At 34.8% G+C, this 26,093-nt stretch overlaps 1 protein-coding gene across 1 annotated transcript in view; it reads right to left on the minus strand.

The window, feature by feature from the left end:
• Nucleotides 1-1,287: 1,287 nt before the first annotated feature.
• The window catches only part of Plcxd3 (phosphatidylinositol specific phospholipase C X domain containing 3), a 169,698-nt gene continuing 144,892 nt past the window's right edge, over nucleotides 1,288-26,093 (minus strand). The window contains exon 3 of the mRNA XM_013152835.3: nucleotides 1,288-7,611. Coding sequence (XP_013008289.2) covers nucleotides 7,458-7,611 — 154 coding nt within the window. The 3' untranslated portion in view covers nucleotides 1,288-7,457. The remainder of the gene's footprint in view (nucleotides 7,612-26,093) is intronic.

The raw sequence follows: 26,093 nt of genomic DNA on the forward strand, positions 1-26,093 counted from the left end.
TGTGATTTAAATGAAAGGACACAGTTTAATAATATCTACACAGTTATATTGAAGCAAATTTTTTTTTCTATTTCTCTGCAAATCCCAGATCAAGCTTTGTGCCTCTATGAGTAAAAAAGTGTATGTGGAGAATAAGAGTCTGAAAAGCGTGCCAAAGAACTGCCAGAACCCAGGCTCTGAGCCACTCCATCCCTTGTGACAGTAAGTCCCACTGTCTACAATTTTAAGGTGGTTTGAGTGTGATTCTTCTTGGCCTAATAACTCCAGATGCTTTCACAAAGTTTCTATTCACAGGGTTGAAGATTGAATATGGTAGCAGACGCCTCATTACAGTTAGGGTCCAGTATAAACATCATTATGATTTAATACTAGGAACATATCTTGAAGCTCGTATGGAGAGGCAATGTTGAAATCTACCATGACAAAGAATTTCCTTCCACGCAAAGAAAGAGAGCTTTCAATCCTGTATAATGTTACTCTGTTGACCCATGCAGCATCCTCTATAGAGATTATTTAACTCATGGGATCTGCTTACCTGAAATGTAGATGTCTACTTGCTATCATCTCTGCAGCATGGGCTGCTGCTCCTTTGGAGTGACAGCAGTTCCACCTAAAATCTGGAGGAAAAATGAGGAGGAAGGGATGGAACCTCTGATTTTGCTGTTTAGAGTTACAGTTAGGGAATGGTAGCCACATTTTTACGGTGAACCCTGTATATGAAGGCAGAGTTTGAGTCAAGGAGTGAGTAGGATTCCATTCTTACCTGTTGCCATAAATTATTTCCAATTACATAATGTTAGAAATTCTACCTTTCTTCTTAGGGTCTGAGGAATGCCTCTATTTGAACAATTTTAATATCTGGACTTTGTAAAGGGCTCCTAGAATAAATGCTTAACTGCTTATTTCAGGAGAAATGTAGTACTAACTATTAAATCCACCAAGAAACTAAAAAAGAAAACCAAAAAATATGTGATTCATTCATTTTTCTAAATAATTCTTTGTAAAAATTTTATGTTTACCAGGGAATTTGCCACATAGTAATGACAAATGTTTGCTGAATGAAACTGTAGAAGTCATACGTTAGGATACACAGATATAATCATGTCAATATTATTTCCAGATATAAGTATAATATAGAAATCATTATGGCTTTATAATATAAATCCTCAAATGTCATATAGAAGTTTTCTAAAAAGAATTTTATTTTCAGAAGTCCTACTTAAAAGATCCATTTGAAGGCTTATAATGAAGCGTAGGAGAATAGGAATTGGAAAAACACCATAAAGATAGTTGCTACCAGGACTTTATTAGGCATTTCACTGGATACAAACTGTTTTTACATTAAGAACACAATCTTATCAAAAAATTCACATTTGTTATACAGACTGTAGGTATGGATTTTCTTTACACTACATTTATTAAAGTTTTAATGACCAGACCTAAAAAAAAAAGCACAAATCTGTCTCCTTTTGGAGAATTTCTGATATCTAAGGAAGGAAAAGTCACCAGATTTGTAAATTCCCATCCTCTAGAAATGAAGCAAATCAACTCTAATGTGTGCAGGAATCATGAGACAGAAATGTTTTATCAAGGGATTTTGGTTTTCCCATACCACTCACAAGAATTTCAAGAGAAGAGGTAGCTGCCACAAATATTCTAAAACTTCATTCATCATTCAGACTGTGTCAAGTATTCAGTGTTGGCAACAGCAGCACATAAATGTTATTTTAGGAGTTCCAACGTGGTTTTATTCCCCGAAAATAGTTCCAAAAGGCAGCATTAGAACTCATTGCTTTTTAGCTGGGGCTTCCAATTCCAATCAATCGATCAATATTACTAATTATCATTTGCTTTATCAAATCCATTATCATTTTCATGTCAGGGACCACATTCAGTCCCCACCACCTCCTCTTGCTGTTCCAAGATGGAATTTACAGGACAGCATCTACACCAGACTCCTCTCTTCCCACAGTGCATGTGCTTTCCATGTCCAACTTTCTACCATTATATAGATAGTTCCAACATAATAAAAATATGTTTTTGACAAAATGTTAATGGTGGGAACAGAACAATAGATTCATTTATTATTTCTCTGAAAGAAAACAAAACTGAATTTTAAAAAGAGATCCTGATATTAGTTTAGAATGATGCTATCACATTCCAAAAATATTTTGAATACATGGGTATGTTTTTGGTTGTTCCAATTTCTAGGGAATATTATTCAAGGAATTAGTGGAGAGACTGTGGGCCTCAAAATAGGCCACTGAGGGGAATTTTTAATTTTATAGAATTAATCTAATGAAGATAATTGACTATTATTCATCTGTTTTTCATTTGATTCTTCATAAAGAATTTGTGGGACCTGGCATGGACCAATATTTTCTTTCAAAAAAGGAAGAATAATAACATAGCAATATAAAGGATGAGACAGAGCTTACTCTCTATCTCGTAGGTAGCTCAGCTGCAAAAAGATATAGAAGAAACAGGAATATGGTTGCCAGATTTAGGAAAACATACAGGTCATATTGATTTACATTTGAGTTCCATATAAACAGCAGCATTTTTAGTGTGTGTCTGATGAAATATAAAGTAAATACCCTAAAAGTATAATTTATCTGAAGTTTGAATTTGTCTAATGTTTTGTATTTATTTGGCAATCCTACATTTGGAAAAAGTGTTTGAAAATGTCAAAAGTAAGAAGCCCAAAGATTAGAGTTCTTACTTCAAGCACAGATACTTATGTAAATTCTGGACCTAATCGTGAATTTTCTACTGTTAGAGTACAAAGTGGGCAGACAAAAAAAGTATGAGTTTTTTTGCAAAGGGAGCCATGTTGGAACCACCTCATGCTGATGGAGCTTCACTGACTCACAAAGCAAAGGTTGTTCATCTTTGGAAGATTCATGTCTCCAGAGTGAGCCTATGGTGGAACTATTTTTCATGGAAAATGTATTATTAAATCAAAAAACCACACATTTACCATTACAGAGCTCTATCTTGGGAAGAATAACCTTACCAGTGCTGTTTTTCTGTAGCTAATGGAAGCAAATTTAGTCTATTAGCATGTAAATTTAGTCTATTAGCATGGTGAAGTTAATTACAACTGATCTTTGATAATTTTGAAAACCAGGGGTGCTCTACAAGCTATGTAATTTGCTTGTGGGCAAAGCTCTAAAACATATGTCATATGATTTTTAAAAACTATCTTTAAAAAACTTAATTTTTATATGTATATTAAATCCAAGGTGTAGCAACAATAACTAAAAATGTCAGTGAATTAAGGCTGGTCATGATGTGCCCTTTTGCTTTAAGATAAGTTTGATAAGTTTTATAAGATACAATATACTTACACATACCACTGACAAGTACTTAGTTTTGACTCATACAAATACATGTTAAGAACTAATAACTACAAACTATTATCACGAATAAACTAAAATTACACAATTTTCAACAGATTCAACATCTTTCACAAATTCTACACAACGTTGTATCATTGTCATTGGGAAAACAAATTGGAGCGTTATTCAAAACGGTATGTAACACAGGAGCCACCAGTAAATTATGGCAAATACAGCATTTACACCATGGTGCCATTGAAATCTAGTTGAAGGACTAAAGTGCTATAAAATAAAATACTTTAAAAATCTTATTTAGCATATCCTGAGGGACACTTTGCATCATTTTCACTTCAATTAAAATGTGAACACTCTGCCTAGGGAGATCCTGGTTGGCTGAGCAACCAAAGGTTAGAAAATTATTTGTAAAGCTGGAGAACTGAAAACTCATGAAAACACTCATTTCCTGAGACTTCCAACTTTCCAGTCTAGAATCTTAACAGAGGAGATCCTAAACAAATAATCCTTCCTAGAAACATGGCAAAGCCTCAAAGGAATTAAAAACTTTTAAGTAACTTACATATAAGACTACTTTAGATTCCCTAGAGGAGGTGTAATTGACAATGTAATTAGAGTACATATTACTGTCAAGCATTTCCTATTTCTGATGGTCTCACTTTTCACAGGTTTTCTCATGATTTTTCTTCCCTCAAATATTTGAATACTTGCATTATGTTTATGTCTACCGAAATAAGACATACTGATTTTAAAATTACCATAAAAACCACATAAAATCAGAGTCACCTTAGATGATCAGATGCAGTTTGAACTTAAATAATGTGTGTGTGTTTATATGTGTATGCCTCTGTGTGTGTGTGTGTGTGTGTGTGTGTGTGTGTGTGTGTGTGTGTGTGTGGTGCATCATGCCAAACACTTCATGCTCTAATACATTCACTGTTAGGTGGCGCTCCATGAAAAGTGAGTTTTCCCAGTATGGCTGAAAGTGAATATTGAGGTCATCATATAGAATGTCCTAAGGCTTTTAAAGGATGCCTCCTCATTCTCTACATTCATGTGATTATGTAGCAATAAGAGAGACATAAAAGATAATGGCAGGAAAAGATTTTACTATGTAGGGACTTTGAAATTACTGGCAGGAAAATGAACTTGAATACAAGATATCTTTTACTTATTTTCTCTCATTCCATCTACTACTTTGATTTCCTGCTGCAGGTTGGATAAAGGACTTGCCTTTGGAGGACTTATGACATAACACCTTAAGAAACAAGCAAAATAAAAAGTGCACCAAGATGTATCTGCTATCATCTTGGGACCTATTTGTAGCCCTTGTGCTCCTAAATCCGGAAAAACAATGCCCAGTCAAGACCAAGGATCATAGCTAAGGATGAGTTTTGATTGCATATCACTATTTCTCAACCCCATTTCTTTTTCTTTTTTTTTTTTTTTTTTTTTAACTGGGGATCAAACTCAGGACCTCACACTTGCCAGGCAGATGCTTATGCTGCTGAGCTAAATCCCTGGCTCCCCATTTCTTAACGTAAGGCCCACGGTCTGCTCCCTAAGTGTGCTCCAGGGCAGAGCCGATAAACACCAGACAGCCAAAGGGAATCTGTTACCATTCTTTTTTCCAAGCAATTTATTTTAATGAATATTCTCATAGTTTGTATCTATCTCTGACCCCCTTTGCAGATTAAGGTGAGCCCATTTACTCTCAGTGCCTGCTGTGGGTACTGTATGTCCACATTAAAGCCATACAATAGCTTTTGTCTAACAGAGTTTCTCTGTGCATATCATTACTGGCAACAAAACTTTCCCAAGTTAAGAAACTGCACCGCCTAATGCTTCATCATGTTTGTTCTTTACAGTACCCAAATGACAATTATAACACAGTTTATTCTAAACAAACATTAACTTCAAGGTCATACCAAATAGTTACCTCAATATTGTATTCATTTTTAGGAATAGGTTGAAATATCTGCTTTTGTCATACTTGTAAGTTTAATTTCTCGTGTCATTACACTGTGCTTGCCTAAACATTCTTGTGTGGGGTTAAGAATAAAGAGAAAATCTGCACAAAACCGTAAATTTATAGTATATTAATTTCAATAAAAACATAACCCTTTAAAAATGATCCACTTTCAATTGCATATAAAGAGAAAGTAAAAGGGATACACAATATAAATACAAGGTCAGAGAAAGTGGAAATAAAAAATTAATTATATTTTGTAAATATTTAAAACAATAGCCAGGATACTTCCACAAAAATACTTTAGTGAGATCAACAACTCCCATTTTCAAAAACTTTTATCACCCCTTTGTATATTTGGGGGCTCAATCTGACAATGAAATGTATTATATTATTTTATTTGAGAAGAACTCTACTGTATCTGTCTATATGTGTTTGTGTTTGTGTATATTGATGTAGGACTACATAGAAGTGACTATATGTTTATAGTGTGTAGGATATATATATATCAGAACTGCAATGTATAAACATACCTGGTTGTGTGTATACTCGTGGTACCTGGTCTATACAAGATATTACATTTCACATGAAACTTGTCTTCATTATAAATAATTTGTATTCCTTCTTTGCAATTGCTAGTGAGTACTATTTTCAGATAGATAATGACTATGTATGTTATTGAAGATATGGGCATGCTTTTATTTTTCTCAGGCCTGAATTTGCACAAAACTGTATTTTCTAGTAGACTATTGAGATGTGATTATTTTTAACTATGGAGATAAAATAATTCATAATTGTAAGAATTTCAGCAAATTTTAGAATTTTTAAATGCCCCACAATATGCTTGAGAGGTAAAAATTATACCCTTTCCAAGACTGTATCAGAATGGTCAAATACGAAGACACCAATGAAAGTGAAACCCTTAAGCCTGTGTTATCATTGTTCTTTCCTATGGACCTGGATTATCAAAGTTAGGTCACACAAACTTCGCATGAAACTATCACTTTCTGCTTAATCTTGTCTCTGGCATAAGTTGGGACCCAGAAGGGATAAGTCAATGCAAGTTTTAAACAAGTCTGCACAGATCACAGATATTTCAGGCATTTCCTAGAAATATTTTAGATCCTTGTGATTGTGTGGACATAATTTCAGAAACATTGTTCTAATTCCTTCTGCCACTTTTCCTCTTTCTTCAAGTTAAAAATTTGAAGCTTCTAGAAAAATAGTCTTCAGAATCCAAGGTTTAGAACTATATATAGAACTAGATGGCAAGGTCTTTCATTTCTTTCCTTTTCTTGAAAAAAAAAAATTGTTAAAGAGGACTTAAGTTCTTTTTGAGGTTCTGATTTTAACACAGTTCTTATATCACTGACTGAGTACTCTCAGGGCACTGGTATTTAAGAGCTTGCTGGATTAAAACAGCATCCATCTCCCTCACTCTACTGTTCATTTTTATTGTGAAGTTGACACAGAGTCCTTCCAAAGATTTTTACACTACAATTATAGCTGCCTTAAATAGAAATACTATGAAACGCTATTATTTTCATATAACACAAAAATCACTGACTATGGAATCCAATATTACTGACGTAGGGAAATTGATTTGATGTATATTTTCTATGACTAATATCTATGATTGGCCAAATGCAGATGACTACAGAATATTATTTCAAGTCCCACAAAACAAATAGTTTTTCAGTACGATAATGTAACACGCATTATGCTGGGCATTCAATTATTCTGAGTCCCATTCATCATCTGATTAGAAAGAATGAGCAAGAGAGGGAGTGGAAAAGTCACAGAATGGGAGCCCTAGGTTGAAATTAAAAAATGCAATCAAGTAAACACTCAGGAGTTACACATTACAAAGACTAATTTTGAAAAACAAAATCACTACTAATTTTATCCCTAACACTAGTAGAATTTGCTCATCAAATGGAAAATGAAGTATTTATAGCAATGCCGAGTATGATTATAATCACTGAAGAAATGATTTTCCCATTTTCCCACCCACTACCAGTCCTAATCCCATCAGAGATTCAGTGGAATAGGAAGATCAGAGTGTTTATAGATAATATGTCTAATACAATGTGTCTTCTCTATCTTATTCTTAGGCACTCCAAACAGCATTATCAAGTGTTGGCTTCTCCTTCATCAAAGACATAGTTGAGCTTTATGACTGTGCTGATAAAATCGCCAAGTTCTACAAAATCAGCAGTAACAATATTGATGCCACTTTCTCCTGGCTTCTGTGTGCGGACCCACTGCATCATGGCAGGAAGAGCTCTGCAAAACAAAACGAAAAGAGAAGTCACAGATGGCAAAGTATTAACTTTCAAGCTCTATAATTTTTAGGTTTTTAAAAAATTTCTAATTTACTAAAATACATGGCCCAAATATAAGTACAGATGAAGGGAAAATATTAAATGTACAATGGTGAATTTTTAGCCTTTGAGGCCACTTAGCCAGAACAATGTCCAACTCTGGAGATTTCTGACACTGTAACAGTTTATATGAAGCTTTTCACCAAGAAAACAGCATTTTTGTCTTTGCATTGTACTTTGGCTCTGCAAATTTACAGGGTGATAAGCTTGGAAGTGAATACATACAATTTAAGCAAACATTTACTATAAACCCATTACTTTCGTGAAATGTGTTAGGATGTTATGCACAGCCAAAACAGCAAACATCCTCAGTTTCAAAAAGCTCAAAATTTGGTGGCAAGCAGATAGACAAGGACGAAAATAATAATATAGTGCAATTAGTGCTCCTCCTTTCACGTCCATATCCAAGTGTACTTACTACGTTCCAGTCCTGATTTAGCCACTCAGAACATTTAAGAGAACAAAACAGAAAAATATCTGCTCTTATGAACTTACGCTCTCATAAAGAGCACCAGAAAATAAGTGATAATCATAAATAAATTATAAAGCAGGACCAGAAAAAATAAAAACTACACAAAATGGAGCAAAGAAAGAAGGATAAGAAATGTGCAACTGGAGAGGAGCAATGCAAATTGCACCTTAAATGAACATGGTTTATTATATTTCCCATAGCATAATTCATAATAGCTAAGCTATAAAAACAGCCTAGGTGTACATAAAAGATGAATGGATAAGGAAAATGTGACACATATCTACATGTATATAAATATATATGCATATCCTATACAAGAAGAATGATATCTTGTCAGGAGAATGCATGAGACTGGAAATCATTATGCTAAGTGAAATATTAACTCAGACTCAAAATAACTCTCATACATTTTCTCTCAAAGGAAAAAATCTTGAAAACTGTTTTAAATTTTTAAAAATAAAGATTATATGAAACTAGAAAGGAAATTATTAGAGACTAAGAAAAGTGGAGGAGGAGACTAGGGAAGGAGAGAAAAGAGGAAAATGGAAAATTGTGGAAAAATGATGAAGGTATGTTATTTGCAGGTATGAATATGCCAAAATGAATCCCACCAATTCTGCATAACTAATATATATTAATAAAAATTAGAGTGATTTAGTAGAGCTCATTGGTAAGGGAATATTTGTGGAAAAATTAGAAAAAAGAAAAAGCAAGTCAGTCACATGGGTATCTAAGAAAAGTATCCCAGCTACTGTCCCAGCTCTAAAAGGGTAGCATGTCTAAGCTTGGAGAAAGGAACAGAAGAGTAGTCAGAGATGATGTCAGAGAGATAACCGGAAAACAGGGTAGTTCCTGTAGAGCATGGTAGGCTTTTTCTAGTAAAATGTGAGGCTTTTAGAGAAACGTGAGCAGAGGAATGTTTTGCTCCGACTTTCACTGTATAAGCTCATTCATTCCAATGAGAGGATAGAGGGGAGTCATCTGGTAGCCTGGAAGTCAGGGAAAAGTTCGAGAAGAATGCTCTCTGAGCTGAATGGTCAGGGATGAGGAAGCTTAGCTAGATACAGGTGAGAACAGGAATGAAAGATGATGCATTTTCAGACAGAGAAAATGCCATTTATTCATTCACGGATTGAACCTCTAGCATGCTTAGCAGCAGGGAATGCAGGCAAACGGAGTAACGTTAGTGATGATGTGCAGCTTTTTGTGACAGTACACTGGAAACCTCCTAAAGCCTGAGTTGGGCCAAAAGACAAGTTTCCATGATAAGAGCATACATAAAGCGAGGCCAAAAATATGATAGTGTGCTAACATGATGAGATGGAAATACATATGAATATTAATTTCTGGAAGACGTGAAGGAGCAGGAATGATAAAGCGTTAGGAGAATGAGAGAATCACGAGTTCAAGAAACCCCAAGAAGTTATACAATGAAATTAAGGAGGTTTTGAAAAATGTTAAAGAAAAAACTGGATGATAGAGGACCTTAAGAAGTGTATAGCAACTGAGAGCTGTTAGCCAGGGCAAAGTTGTAACTAGATTTATGACTTAGATGGCATAACTTATCTTTAGTATCTATAAATAAATGAGAATGCAAGTCCAGGGCCAAGAATAGCAGAAGTGTTAACACCATCAGTAGGAGAATGAAATACAGAGCATACAAATTGGAAAAGAGGAAGTCAACTTGTCACTTTTTTACATTAAAGTGTATTACAGAAAGAAAACCTTTACAATTGCACCCTTCAAAAGTAGAATTAATAACACAAGTCAATAAAGTTGTGAGATAGAAAAATCAATATAGAGATCTAATAGTGTTGATATACATCAAAAGCAAATTGTTTGAAAAAAAGAAGCTAATCCCATTTTCAGTAGCTACAAAAAATATTTTGGAATGAATTTATCCAAAGAGTGAACGATTTTGTCTTCATCACTTCATCACTGTCATAACTGAGACACAATACCTGACACCTGCCGGGTAAAGGAGGGGAAGTTTGTTTTGGCTCATGTTTCAGGCCTCAGTGCAAGGAAGGACAGCATGGCAAAGGGGCATGATGGAGAGAGTTGCTCATGGCATGGAGCACTAGAAGAGATTAGGTTAAGGGAAGAGCCAGGAACAGAAATATCACCTGGGTCACACCAGTAGTGACTTAACTGTGCAGACCAGGCCTCACCTCCTAACAGAAAGTCATCTGCTAGTCCTCGTAATGCAATCAGCATCCAAAAGTCCTAACTATGATGGTCTGACAATTTAAAGGAGTGTTTACATCTGTGCCATAACAGATCTCCTTAGTGAAAACTGGAAAATACTGAAGAACAAAATTGAAGTACATGCAGACACACAGGGAAAAATAATCCAAGTTATTCATGGATTAGAAAAATCACTATTTCATACCACCCAAAGAAATTTATGGATTTAATGCAATCCCTACAAAATAGCAGCGATACTGTACTTGTAAAAGTTATATAAAACCACATGCACAAACACACACCCCAAATGGCCAAAGCAATGAACAAAAATAGCAAAGCAGAAGGCATTACATTAATTAAAAATATACAGTACTTTAAAGTTATAGTAATCAAAACAGCATAATATTAGGGAAGGGAGACACATAGACCAAAGGATAGAAAAGAAGCCTCCAAGTAGATTTATGTATCTATAACCATTTGACCTTCAGGAATGTTACTAAGGATCTGTATTGGATAAAAGAAAGTTATTCAATAAATGGTACTGGGAAAATTTGATATACTCATGTAGAGGGATGAATTTCTATTTCTGTCTCACAGTAGTTACAAATATTACCTAGAGACAAAGACCTAAATATAAGAAAGGCATGAAACTAGATTTTTTATAGGAAAAACACTTCAAAATATTACAACAGGCAATTTTTGGAAATGAGATCATTATCTTAATTTCTTTTTCAGAAGCAGACAAAAGACAAATGAAAATCACATCAAATTAAAAAGTACAGCCAAAAAAATCAACAAAGTAAAAAATAAACCTACAAAGAGGAGACATTTACACACTATACAACTGACAAAGGATTAGTATAAATATAAATAAGAAACACAAGCTCATAGCAATAAGACAAATAATCTTATTAAAGGAATAGACCTAAATAAAAATTTTTGAAAAGAAGACATATAATGGCTGGCAGGTATATAAAGAGATGTTCAAAATCACTTATCATGAGGAAAATTTAAAAAAATAAAAAGAAAACTACAATCAGATATCACCTCCTGCAATGAGAATGGTTGGGTAGAGGTAGGTCACTTGCTTAGCATATGTGAGGCCCTATACTCAAATTTGACTACACACACACACACACACACACACACACACACACACGCACACACGCACAAAAGATAGCAAGTTGAGAAACGAATGTGGAGAAAAATGAACATTTGCACACTATTGAGGGAATTTAAATTAGTACAGCCATTAAGGAAACCAGTATGGATCAAAAATTAAAAATCAGGGGCTGAGGATTTAGCTCAGCGGCATAAGCACCTGCCTTGCAAGCAGGCAGTCATGAGTTCGATCCCTGGTACCGATAAAAACGAAAAAGACAAAAAAAAAAAAATTAAAATCATTCCAAATGATCCCATAGGATTGTTTTCTCTAATTCTGTGAGTTACGCTGTTAATATTTTGATTGATATTACATTAAATCTATGACTTTTTTTGAAGTATGGCCATTTTCATTATGTTGGCTCTTCTACTCAAGAACAAGAGACATCTTTCCACTTTCTAGTATCCTCTTCAGTCTTCTTTTTCAGACTATTGTAGTTTTCAATGTAAAGTTCTTTTACTTCTTCTGTTAGATTGATTCCTAAGTTTCTCAGTGTTTTGGGATGTTATTATGAAAGGTGCTTTTTACATAATTTTCCTCCCAGTGAGTGTCTTATTTGTGTTCAGATTTTTGAGTACTGATTTTTGTATTCAGGTATGTTACTGAATTTAGTTATTAAACCTAGAATTTTTTTGGTGGAGTTTTGGGGACCTTGTATATAGAGTATCATGTTATCTGTAAATATTGATATTTTAACTTCATTTTCTATCTTAATTCCTTTTATTTCTTCTCTTACTAATTTCTCTGGCTGTTTCCAGAACTATATTGAATAAGAATGGTGATAGTGGACAGCCTTGTCTTGCTCCTAATTTTAGAGTGAAAGTTCTCAATTTTTGTCCATTTAGTATGATACTGGCTGTTGCTGTGTCATAGATGGCTTTTATAGACTGATATAAAGATCATCTATTCCAATTTTCTGTAGGTTTTTTTTTCATGAATAGGTGTTGGACTTCGTCAAAAGCTTTTTTTTTCCATCTAAAAAGTTGATCATGTGACTTTTGACCTTGCTTCTGTTAATATGGTGTATTATACTTATTAATTTTTATGTTGAACCATCCCTGCCTCCTTGGGATGAATCCTACTTGATCATGTTGTATAATCTTCTAAATGATTTGCTGCATTTTGTGTGCCAGTATCTTATTGAGGATTTTTGTGTCTATGTTCATCACCAAGATTGGCTTGTAGTTCTTTTTTTTCACTGGCTCCTTTTCTCATGTTTGCAACAAAGTATCAATGGCTTCAAGGAATGAGCTTGAGAGTATTGCTTCCCTTTCAATTTTATTAAATGTTTGAAAAGTAATGATACTGGATCTTTAAATTTATTGTAGAATCCAGCAGTGAGTATAGAGTATCATGTCATCTGTAAATGACATGGACCTGTGCTTTTCTTTGTTTGTTGGTTTTCTATAGTAGCAAAAGCAATTCTGTGTAACAGAGGTGAGGAAGGATGTTTCATAATATCTGACTTGAAATTATAATACAAAGCCATCATGGTAAAAACAGCATGGTAACAGAAAAAAAGCAGACCCAGGGTTAGTGAGGATGCAGAAACAATATCAATCACACTCAGTCATTTAATCTTTGACATAGAGACCAAAGATTTTCACTGGAAATAAAATAACCTCTTTAATAAATAGTGCTGGGAAATTGGCTTTCCACATGCTGAGGATTAAATCTAGAACTACATATTTCACTTTGCACTAAACCAAAATCAAAATAGATCAAAGATCTAAATATTAAAATAGAAATACTAAATCTGCTGAAAGACAGAAGAGGTAGAACTCCTGATGACATCAGTGTAGACTGAGACTATGAAAAATTTTCCATCCCACAGAAAATAGTACAAAGAATCAACAAGTGGGATCTCATTTTATTAAAGAGACCTTGCACAGCAAAAGAAGCCACCAACAGGTGAAAAGACAACCACAAAGTGGAAAAAAATTTCCAGCTGCTCCTCAAAGGATAAGTATCTAGAATATAAAAAGAACCCTAAAATTCAGAAACCCCAAATGTAAAGACTCACTCCAAAAATGGATATCTGAAGTGAACAGAACCTTCTAAGATGAGTAAGTGCAAACAAATTATAAATATATTACAAGGTGTTCTGCATCACTGATCATTTGAGAAATGCAAATTAAAACACTGCCAAGATCCCATCTCGTTCCAGAAAGAATGGCTATAATCAACAAATCAACCAGTAACAAATGCTGTAGGGGTAATGGGGGAAAAGAAACCTTCTCCATTGTTGGTGGAAGTGTAATCTGCTACAACCACTGTGGAAAATAGTATAGAGATTCCTTAGAAAACTAGAGTTAGAGGTTTTATTTCACCCAGTTATTCCCCTCCTTATTATCTTTCCAAAAGAATTAAAAACATCGTACCATAGTGATGGATGTGCATTCTTGTTTATATCAGCACAGTTCATAATAGTTAAATCTTGGAAACAACTCAAAATGCCCATCAGCTGGTGAATGGATTGAAAAGGTATGTTTTAAAAAAATATCCAATGGAATACTACCCAGCCAGAAAGAAGGATAAGCTTGACACCTTTCTAGTTAAATGGACGGACCTTGAGAGCATTCTCTCTAGTGGAGTAAATTGCCATATATGTGCAAATATCACAGGGTCTCTCTGGTGTGAGAAACTGAAAGTGTAAGTGCATGCAAGATATTGTGAAGTAGGAAGTAGTTATTTAAAGTGAAAAGGGAGTTGGGGAGAGATGGGAGGAAAAGGGAAAAATGAGAGAAAAAAGACATTAAATGGAAACAAAACTTTGGAAATAAGGAGGGAAAGGATTGAGGACAATAAGAGAATGGGGGGAGAGGAACTAAGTTATATCAGTGTGAGTTACAAATTCTCTATGCTATATGTGATTGTCATACATATCTAAAATGTACCAATAAATTTAACTAAAAAATGTTAGTTTCATATTTTAAAAAAAGGAATACAACCTAAGTATCCTTTGATAAATGAATGGATAAAGAAAACATTGTGCATATACACAATGAAATGCAATTTGGTCATTAAAAGAATAAAATTCTGTGAACTGTAACAATATACATGGAATTGGAGATTATTTAAGTGAAAAATTTAGTCAGGCACAGAAAGACAAAATTCACATTTTTTTCCTTATATATGAGAACAAAAAACATTGTTCTTGTAGAAGTTGAGAGTAAAATGGGGTTATTATGCCCTGGAAGAATATGGAGGCTGAGTAGATGGAGAAGGGTTGATAAACAGATCCCTTATAGTTAGATTGGAGCAGTACGTTCCGATGTGTGATTGAACATCTTCTTAACATTATACTGTACATTTTCCAAAAACTAGAGGAGAGCATTTTGAATGTTTTCACCCCAAGCAAATGACAAATGTTTGACAAGATAAATGCTTACCCTGATCTGTACATTACACAATGTAAATGTGCACTAAAACATCATCTGATGTCACCTAAATGTGTGCATTTTTAATGTATTAGCTTAGAAAACAACTAGGGAGTTACTGAAGCCATCCAGAATGAATACAGTGGTATCTTGAACTGCAGTAGCAGCAGTGGGTATAGATTAAAGGATGAAGATGATAAAAATGACATCTATTGTGAGAACGAATGTAGATAGTGGAAGATAGACACTGAGTTATGTCTAGATATTTATAAAAATAAAAATCTTGGAAAGATAAGAGTGACAGCTTTCCAGCAGAAATGTTAAGTTTAGCATGAGACACTGAGCTTGATGTGACCTTGAAACAAGCAAGCTGAGATCTCCAGTGGAAGTTAACTGATTCTCAAGGGCAGAAAGTTGGATAGTAGTTGTCATATGCAGAAAAAAATGATGGAGAAGCTCACCTGGAAAGATTTTGTTTAGGGAGAAGACAAAATCTGAATGGCAGAAGTATGTAAGCAGTGGACAGAAAAGTAGATTCAATAAAGTGAGAAAGAGGAGGAAAACCAGGAGCACACACACTCATAAAAATTAAGGGAAGAGTGAGGCCATTCAAGTTGCATGGTGTTGAAGCATGGAATTCAATACATGCACATCTTCCCAGACATCAGAAAGAGCACCTGCAGAAACTTAACTTGTCTGGCTAAAACTGTGGCAATACACTAATCCTAATACTAATGCTTTAGAAGTTCTGTTAAAAGTTTTCAAAATACACATTTTCCTGGTAACTAGAGAAAATGAAATTGAATCTAAAAGAGTGCATCATGTATCTAAAGGCTGAGTGACTTCAGACACAGGCAGGTGAGGAAATCTGGTTCTGATGGGAATAGCAGTGGAAGAGAATTCTACCTTAAAATGAAAGATCTGTCCCACTGGGGTGCAGATAGAGTGCACAGAAGTTCATTAGCGAGCCAGAGGCTGCAGCAATGGGTGTGCACAACCACTCACGTTTGAATTCTATTGCTTTCTCTTCTACACTGCTAGAGCAGAAGTAGCTCTGTTGAGATTGCAGTATTTCCTTTGAGTTTTAGAAAAGCCTGAGAAGAATCTTTTTATTTTAATAGTGTACCTTAAGAGGAGAGTGGTAATAGATTAAGAGTGATTATGAGACCAGTATGATTCTGCGCTGACTTTAGCTGAGTATTGTTCACTAGATCTCTTGAGCATTAGGTTACTGGAATTTTCTGAGCTATCAAATCTCCATCTTAGACCCACAATAATCATGGAAACAGCTTTGAGATTAAAATTCCTGGACTCAAATTGAGAACAATTAATTGTCATTCCCATGGAGAGAGAGTAAGAGAACAAAAGAGTGTTCTTTTCCGTTTTCTCTGGAAAATAGATTGCTTTGAGGATTGATGAAGCATTTATTTGAAGTGATTTGAAGTCCTTAGATGAAATTGAGAATTACACTTAATGGTGTGTTGGTGCACACTTGTAATTCCAGCATTTGGGAGGCTGAAGCAAAAGGACTGGCCTGAGTTTGAGGCCAGCCTGAACTGCATAGCAAGCAAAACCTTGTCTCAAAGAATATGTATATATTCTCTCAAAGAATATATATATGGAGTATATATATATGGAGTATATATATATGGAGTATATATATATATAGTCAAAGGAATATATATATATATATTTATCTGAGTCATCAGAATATTTCTATTTTCTCTACATATATATTTTCCTAAAGTCAATATGATACCAAAGACTAATCAAGCAAGCATGCCCGGTTCACTGTCAAATACACAGATAGTGTTAAGTAGAATTATGCTAAATAAAGAGTCATTATTTTGGATTAAACCTAGCAAATGCCACTGAACATTTATTTGGAATAGCATTTTCATTATTGCTCCCAAGGAACCTTTTAAAACATTTTCCCCTATGTATTCCTCTGCCCATCTTTATATCATTTTAATAGCACAAGTACATTGCATATTTATTTCTATGTAGAGCATATGCTTTTATTTTGCATATTATATATTATATAATCTGAATCATATATATTTGAGATCATATGTGTGCATATATATATATATATATATATATATATATATATATATATAAAACTTGCTTTCCTACTTGGGGACAATATTGTCATTGAGTGTATATAATTTACCACTAACTAGCAAGTTCACAAGTTCTCAATTAATTAATTAATCTCAGTCATCTATTAATTTTCAACCCTGGGTAATAACATTTTGAAATATGAATATTTGGTGGAGAATAAGACTTCAGACTATAGCAAAGGCAAAGTGATTCAATGCTATTTTTAAAAATTATTGCCATATAATAATGGTAACCATTGTCGATCACCTAGTAATCTCTTTTAGCATTATATACTATGTCAATTCTCCTGTTCTAACTGACTCTGTTTTGCTTTGTCACATTGTGGTTCTTTTGTTGTTGTTGTTCTGTTTTGCTTTGTCTTGTTTCTTGTTTTATATATATTTTATATATATATTCTTTTTTTTCTTTTCCTCTTTAAAGAAAAAGTTTTAAGAACTGTGGGAGTAATGGAACCCAAAATGAGTGATTGTTAGCGTAAGATAGGGAAGAAAGAAAGTGATCTAAAGGATACAACTGCAAGAGTATTTAAAAGTTTTTGTTGGATCATTGAACAGAACTGTCTGCAATCTCACTGTATTAATGTTCACTTTGTATGCTTTAATTTTGTAACCTGGACAACTGTTTCTGAAATGACAATATGTAATCTATTTACTAGTGAATTCTTACTGTATATTTTTTCTCTTGAAATTCTGTATTGCTTGTAGCCTTTTACTGTCTTACTTTGTCTTGTTTTGTTTTTCTCTTTAAATAAAAAAAAAGTTATCACCATATGTGGTGGCACATGCCTGTAATTCCACCACCAAGGGAGATTGAAACAGGAGGAGCACTTTTGCATTCCACCTATGCAATCAATTTAGTCAGAATTGGTCTCAAAATAAAAAAAAAATTGAAAAGGATGGACAAATACCCTAGTAGCGGAGTGCTTCTGGATTTGATCCTCAGTACTAAAACAATAGCAAAAATGTATCAGCCCACCCATCTGCCCGTCCACCCAGTAAAGATGCATTGTGGGCATGTGATGATAGTGTCCTAGTGGTGGCCGCCTGACACCACACCAGAGGGTGGACCTTCTGCATCTCTCTTGGAAACATACCACCGTTTCCTCCCTAAACTCTGTTTTGTGCTTTGTCTGCACAACAGAGTAATCTCACTCAAAAGCGTCTGATATTATTTTTCTTCTGTATGAACAACCATAGTCTTCTCTATTTTATGAGATAACCCAGCTCAGTAACAGTGTATGAATCTTTCTGCCTCTCTCACATCAGCTGCTACAATGCCTTTCTTCAGCCTCACTTGTTGTTACTTTAGACCTACTAATCTGCTCTTCCATAATACTGATGTTTTTATTTCAAGGAAATTCCACGGTCTCATGCCTCTGTATTTTTTCATGCCTTCCTCTGCATGAAATACCTTTATTTCCTTCAGTAGTCTATGAGCTAACTCCTGTCTTACCTTCAAGAGTTGATCCAAACATTATCACAATGCCTATCATTCAAGTCTGGGAAAAAACAACTTTATAAAAATATTTTGTGTTCTTTGAGCATAGTTTCATGAGTGTACATAGCATATGGCATTTACTTATCCATTTCTACTCCTATTTCTCTCAGTGACTGCATACTTTTCAATAATAAAATTATGTAATGGTCATCAATACTGTACATACTATGAACCTGTGACAATTTCTAGAATTCAGAAGGAAAATAAGCCACTTGTTAAACTGAGCAGTTGAACTAGAAATCCTGGACTTACATGTTTCAAAGGTGATAAACAAAATAAACTGACTGTAGCAATAAAATATGGTACAGTAAACAAGAGCATGGGATTCTACAACAACACAGTAGATAAAGTATCTAATTACAGTAGTAGATAAAGTAATTCAGTTACTCAGGAGAAATTAAGGAGGAATTTAAAGAACACAAAGCAAGGGACAGTTAAACTTGTCTATGATTGGGTAATTTTTAGATAAAGAATAAAGCAGGCTTTATGCAAAAGCAGCAATATTTGCCAAAGTAAATGAGCAGGAAAGAAATGAAGCCACAAGGAGAGACAAGATGCCCATTGAGGAGAGGATATGGATGCTCGGGGAGAGGAGACTGTAGGATCTAGAGAGAGCAGGAAAAGGGTTTGGCCAGACTGTTCTGGTTCTCCTTTGATGCACTGCAAAGTCTGAATCTCATGCTGGCCATTGATTGTGCCCCATTAAACCAGTTTTATTGGTGGTTTTTCATGCAAAGATGAACCTAATATTAATTCCATCCAAAATCTCTCATGTAATGACACTGAAATTTGTATTCTTCTCACATATGAGTAAAGAGTAGGTTGCTTCTCTTTGAAACTTGTTACTTGGACTGTTAAGAAAGCAAGAAAAACCTTCATTCATTCATGTTGCTCTCTTTATTTTACTCAGATGTTCCTGGTGGAAATTTGAACAGCACTTATCATATGATAAAGGAAAACACTTTTTCTCATTATCTGAAGATATGTTAAGTGTCCATTTCTGGTTTGTATAGTAATATTTAATGTATATTTACATAATGATCCACTTTGTCTTAGAAATTTATGATGAAACAAACACTACAGTGTTAATTTATAAATCCTGCCACCTTTTTAAAATATCTGATTTCATTAATGCTACATTTATATAGTGGATTTATACTGTCTACATGCAAACCTTCACTAATTGCCAGGAGCATCATTTCAAAATAAATAAATTACAACAACAACAAAAACCCATAACACTACTGTCAGTCTGATGTGAGGTTATGTGTATTTGCATCTCAGGTCTATCACTTATTGTGACAAAGTTATTTTTTCTTCAAGCCTCAATTTCACCATCTATAAAATGGACATAATAATGAAGATTAAATTAGTAGATGTTAAGTGCTTAAAAGTGTTTCTTCTCAATACAGATATTAAATCAAGTATTCACAGGGTGAGAACCTGTGCAGTTCTCTTCTCTGGAGTTCATAGTATCTCACTAAAAGCTAGGAGACCAACAGCAAGGCATAATACAGTTGTGAGGTAAAAGACAACCTGTGAGACTTCTTTGAGATTTTTATGGACAGAAATGAGGAGGATCATGTTCTGCGGCTGTCACATAAGACTGGAGCTGGAGCTTTCAGAGAAGATATTTGGGGACTCTCTTTCCTGGATACACAGTGTGACAAATGTCCACAGCTCCGTGTATGAAGCTTTGAAGTCCTCTGGAGTGTGGCACCCTCTTGTGAGGAAGCGTTTTCATACAGATGGCAGGGTTCTCCCAAGAAACAAGGAGGCCCAGAGGCACTGGCTCATGGCTCTCCTTCAAGAAAAAGGAAGGAAGTAATGTGGGAACCAGGGTTGTGTGTGTGCGTGTGTGTGTGTGTGTGTGTGTGTGTGTGTGTGTGCATATGCGTGTGTGTTGGCTTCGAGAACTGTTGGTTTTGAAAAGATTTATGGGAAAATATTTAAGATTTGCAAATGCTGAGAAGTTCTTTTGCAGGTCATACTACTGAATTCAGTAACTGACTTATTAATTCATTCTGTCTCACACTTAAGAGTTTCAGTTACCTTCCAACACTTTCAGAACAAAGGCAAAAGTCTTCAGCTAGCTGACAGGGCCTGAGCAATGGCTGTCAGAGCCTGATCCAGCTGCTTTTCCTCCCATCACTGAACTGTAGTCACTTTTTCAGTCTTGATCATCTAATTTTCCCTAGGAAAATTTGTTTTATTATTATTTTATTTCCTTCTCCTTCTCTTTCTCCTTCTCTTCCTCCTCCTTCTTTTTCTTAACAAAGGATCTTCTTCTTCTTCCTCTTCCTCTTCCTCTCCTTCTCCTTCTCCTTCTCCTTCTCCTTCTCCTTCTCCTTCTTCTTCTTCTTCTTCTTCTTCTTCTTCTTCTTCTTCTTCTTCTTCTTCTTCTTCACAAAGGATACCTTCCTTTCCCTACCCGCTTTACTTGCCAATCCATTCATCTTTCAAGGGAAAGTTTAAAAGTCACTTCTTCAAAACACTAGTCAAAATGGTAATTTTATTAGTACTTGGGCATCTTCTCTCTCCCCAGCTCAACTGCAAGCTTTCTGAGGACAAGGACCGTCTAACTTACTCAGTGCTGCATTCCCCACTGCTTGGCACACATCTGACAAGGACTAAGCACTCAAATATTTGTTGAATAAGTGAATAGGTTTCATTTGTAGCAGTAAAGATTTATACTCAACATAGAAAAATTCATGAGAATGATACTAATTTTACTCCATGTAGTTACTGCCACAGATTTTAGCAAACTAATTGCTTTTTGGTTGAATAAAAATATCTTTTAAAAATTAAAAAATTTTAAGTTTCCTGTATTTGGAAGATCTTGCTACAAGTTTTCAAATTGGTCACTCAAGTTATAAATCTCCTTCTTCCACATTATGTATATATAATGCAGTGGTCATCTATGGATGATGATAGTGTAATCATCACCCTGCATTTAAGAATGACATTTATTAAAATTAAATTTGACAAATAAGATCCTAAATATATTGGTACTACATTAATATTAATTAACTCTAAATGTTTCATTTAATTAAAATTAAATTAGTTAAAAATTTATCATGAATTCACATCAAATTTGTATTGAGTGTGCTGATATGTGTAATACTTTTATCACTACTATCATCTAGATATAGTACTACTCTAATTCCTCTAAACTGTTGTATTTTATAGAAGTGGATAAAAATTGTGGATAATAAAGCATTTGTGTCTTTTGGTGATTTAACTGGAATGCATTGAATTTTCAGTGGTTTCTTTCATTGAATGAAACAGAATTTCTGACATTAATTCACTCTTTCTTATAAAATTCTCTGTACTTCGAGATGATGATTACTATAACAATGTCAGTGTTTTGCTACTGCTTATTTTAAACCATTCTGTCCTTACAACTAGAAACTCACTGATCAGCAATGTAAAACATTGGTTCCAGTCTTCTGTCTGTGAGCAAAAGAGTTGCCCAAAAACAGTTAATTCAAAGTCTGAGGATTTTAAATTGTAATTTTCTGTCATTTTGACCATTTACAAAAGTTTGGAAGTTTCACTTGAAAATATACGGAGAAGAAAGCTTCAAAATAACCTCAAGTTGGTAAGTGTATCCTATAAAGCCTACAAACACAAGTTTTATTATATATATATATATATATATATATATATATATATATGCATGTATAAACTTATATATAATACTTCATACATAATTTTTTTGGCTAAACCTGTTTATATTTAGGAAAGTACATATCTGATTTCTCCTGATGAAAATAGATTCTTTAGAAAAATATTTTCCCTAAAATTGCACTTTCAATTTTTAGGTAACTTAGGCTGCTTTTCTGAATTCAGGTAAATTTCTCTAAAATTTTCCCATCTTTCACTATGTATGTCCAGAACTAAGTTACTCCAGTTGTTTAAGTTGTAAGACAAAAAATAAAGGCATTTCTACAAATATTGTTAATCTGAATTTTCCCCCTGTTGCTGTGTAAAGAATAAACTCTTTTCTTGATTTTCTGGATACACTGCTCATATCAACTTCAAACTCCACTTGTAGCTTGATAAAGACATGTAGCTGTTCAAGAGTATAGTTAGCATCTGTACCTATACTGTAGTCTCCTCTGAGGATTCAACATACTACAATCAAACATATTAAAAAAAAAAACTATTCCCCTTGTACTAAACATTTACTGACTTTTCTAGTTATATCCCTTAGTGAATATAATATCACAACTATTTATTTAGCATTTACATTGTATTAGATATTATGAGTTAAAATATACAGGACAGCATGGGCTACATACAAATACTGTGCCATTGTCTATAAAGGATTTGAGTCCACGAAGTTTGGCATATATGAGGGTCCTGGAAAAAATCCCCTATGGGTACTAAGGGACCACTTATACATAAAATACTTCTTTCATGCTAAATATTATTCTGTGTACTTAGGGTAAAATGATGCTCAAAAACTAGCACGGCACCTTTCCTGATATTCATAGCCTAGTAAGGGAAAGAGAAATGTATTTTAAAAACCAACCAACAAACTGATCATATGTATAATAAAAAAGGGAAAAAATTGAGTTCTGGTCTCAACTAATGTGTTTTTATAATCTTGTGTAAATTATCCAAACTGTAAATCCCAGCTATCCTCAGTTGTAAAATTAAGAATAATAATACAGTGGAGTTACCATGAGGGTCACGCCACACCCCTTCCACACACCGCCGCACAGCCAGGTAGTGATATCAATGACAGTATTTTCCAGTGTAGTTGAGCATTGTTCACAGCTCCTCCACCCACAAGCTGGAGTGCAGGCGTGTGCTGCCCACTGGGGAATACGGACACGAAAGCTGCTGCCACAGGGGCTGACCAGCTTTACTCTCACCTTTAATTCTAGGAATGAGGCTTTCCAAGGGCAAATTCCAAGTCTTCATAATTTATGAGGCATAGCTCACCTCAGTCCCATGCCCTGTAGGTTGTCAGATTAGTTTAATTTTTGTTCTGTTTAACAAAAATACTGAAATCAAATTAAAAGTAGAAAACACTATTCATTTCCTCGGATGATGGTAACAGCAGGCTGCATTGTTGTAGCTAGTAAAACTATTAAAAGTCCATTTTGTGTTAAAATATGAGCACATAAACTACAGGAAAATAGTGCTTAGAGTTCATGAAGTGTGCTGCGTCCCCAGAACATCGTTCCCTCCAAGGCAGTGTTTCAGCGTGAGTTGCAAAGGCTGCTAGAAGACCGAATGTAAGCACAATTCGCCTGGTGATGAGGCCCTCCTGGTGTGCAAGGACAAGTCTGCCTGCTAATTTTCTCAGGAAATTAAGGAAAAAAGAAAGCTTTGTAAATTCTAGACAAAATGATCCTTCAATATATTAATAAGATTTAGATTCAAACAGACAATTTTTTTTTTTTTTTTAATAGTAGCATTTGAATGTAATGAACACTTCTGTGCGGGATAAGTGTTCTCACTTCACAGTCTCCTGCCCAGGGCCAAGACCCCTCAGCCTAAGTGCGTGGAAAGCATGGGGACTCAGCACACAGCAGTCTCTTTTATCTGTTAGCAACTGGCCTTCTTTTCTCCTCATTCAAAAGATTCCCATTTGCTAACAAAGAAAAGCTGCTGAGATTATGCTGAAAATAAATTTTAACTTTTCTGGTTTTTCTTACAATAAATATCTCAAAAGCTATCCGGGTTTATTCATTGGTTTTCAATAGTTTCTACCTTAAGTGTTCTGGACATTGCAATACTATACTAGAGATAATAATGTTCTAAGCCATGCCGAAGTCAGATATGCACGATCAGTGTTCACATGGGTTAATTAAAAGGCTCTTTATTTTTGGTAAGATGATTTTATCCATTTAAGATGTGTATGTGTAACCACATTTTCTTTATCCATTTACCCATCAACTGACATGTCAGTTGATATCTTGGCTACTGTGCATAGTGCTGCAAATAAAAATGGGGGTGCTGATATCTCAATTCGTTTTTAGTGCTGACTACCTGCTGCTTACATTGGAAAATTATCAGGGGGGATTCAGCAATATATTAAATTTGGTCCGTGCCTTTTCTGCAGGACTAATCCAAGAATTACCTAAACTACTACAAATGGAAATTGCTTATAATTGTTCTGAATACACTTGTTTGGGAGCAGTAGAAATAGAGATGACCGTGAAGCCTCTGGCGGCTCTGTAAACTAGTTGCAGTCTCTTTACTGGTGCAGTTGCATTCAAAAGGTTCTACACCAAGGACTTCCACAAACTTAGAAATCACAATAAAGACTATCCTCCAAGGATTTATGAGTATTTGTGGATTTTTAATGGATTTCCTGTAGTCCACACAGGGCAACAGAAAGAGCAAGAGTTTGAGGACCAGACAGAGCCCTATTTCTGTTGCATCACACTATCTGTAGAAGGTTAAATAGCTTCCCGATGCTCATTTTCAGGATGCGAAATGGGAATAATATATACATACTTCACAGTGTTTTATAAGAATAGAATAAAACAGTATAAAGTGGTATGGTTTAGAGTTATAGGTGAGGACTTTGAACCACGTAGTCCAAATTCAAATCCATGCACTTTCATATATACAAATAATTACAAATGAATGCAAATCACTCATTTTTCCTGGCTTCAGTTTCTTTTTTCATGTAAAGAAGAATGAGAAAATTGTGAAGATTAAATAAAATAACATGCATATAAAACTTAAAATAATATGCATATAAAACAACATAAGAAAATTAGCTAAAATGATTATTAGTATTAATTGTTAAATTAGACATCAGTAGACAGTAAATATACATAGTTATCTTCATTTCTCATAGTTTGGGGTGACCTACAGGCAGGTATTTTTAAAAAGACTGTCTTATTTCTAAGAAGCATAGTGATTGCTAGGATGAGCTCGTTCCTGTGCACAGAGAACACATACTATCCTGATTTCTGGGAGTATTAGCTGCCTGTCAGCTAACAGAATTGCTCTCAGCCAAAGACAGAAACTTTACTGAGGGTCACAAATTCTTTCTAGGAGTAACCTTCTAGGAGTAACTGGCTGGCTGGCTCCAGGGCAGAGAAACATCATGGCATAAGGACATGTTGCAAGAGAACTGCTTAGAAACCAGAGAGAGCGACAGAGAGACAGAGAGAGAGAAAGAGAGAGAGAGAGAGAGAGAGAGAGAGAGAGAGAGAGAGAGAGAGACAGAAACAGAGACAAAGACAAAGACAAAGACAGAGAGACAGACAGACAGACAGAGACAGAGAGACAGAGAGAGACAGAGAGAAAGAGAGAGACACAGAGATAGAGACAGAGAGAGACAGAGACAGAGAGACAGAGAGAGAGAACAAAATGCAGGCTTCCAGATCACACATCATGCACATAGACAGCAGCCTCTCTCCGTAGGTGCGGTTTCTAACAGCACATTCAGCCATGAACAAATCCAGCTCTGTCATACCCACAGCCTGGTTTTTCCTTCACTTTTCTGAGTGAGGAAGAATTATGTTGGATCACATATAAAATATACAGTGGAATAAATATATATAGGTAACAAAGGTTTTTTAAAATAT

The sequence above is a fragment of the Cavia porcellus genome, unplaced genomic scaffold, assembly GCF_034190915.1.
Source record: "Cavia porcellus strain 051 isolate PalLab524CR breed Dunkin Hartley unplaced genomic scaffold, mCavPor4.1 scaffold_11, whole genome shotgun sequence".
Lineage (NCBI taxonomy): Eukaryota > Metazoa > Chordata > Mammalia > Rodentia > Caviidae > Cavia > Cavia porcellus.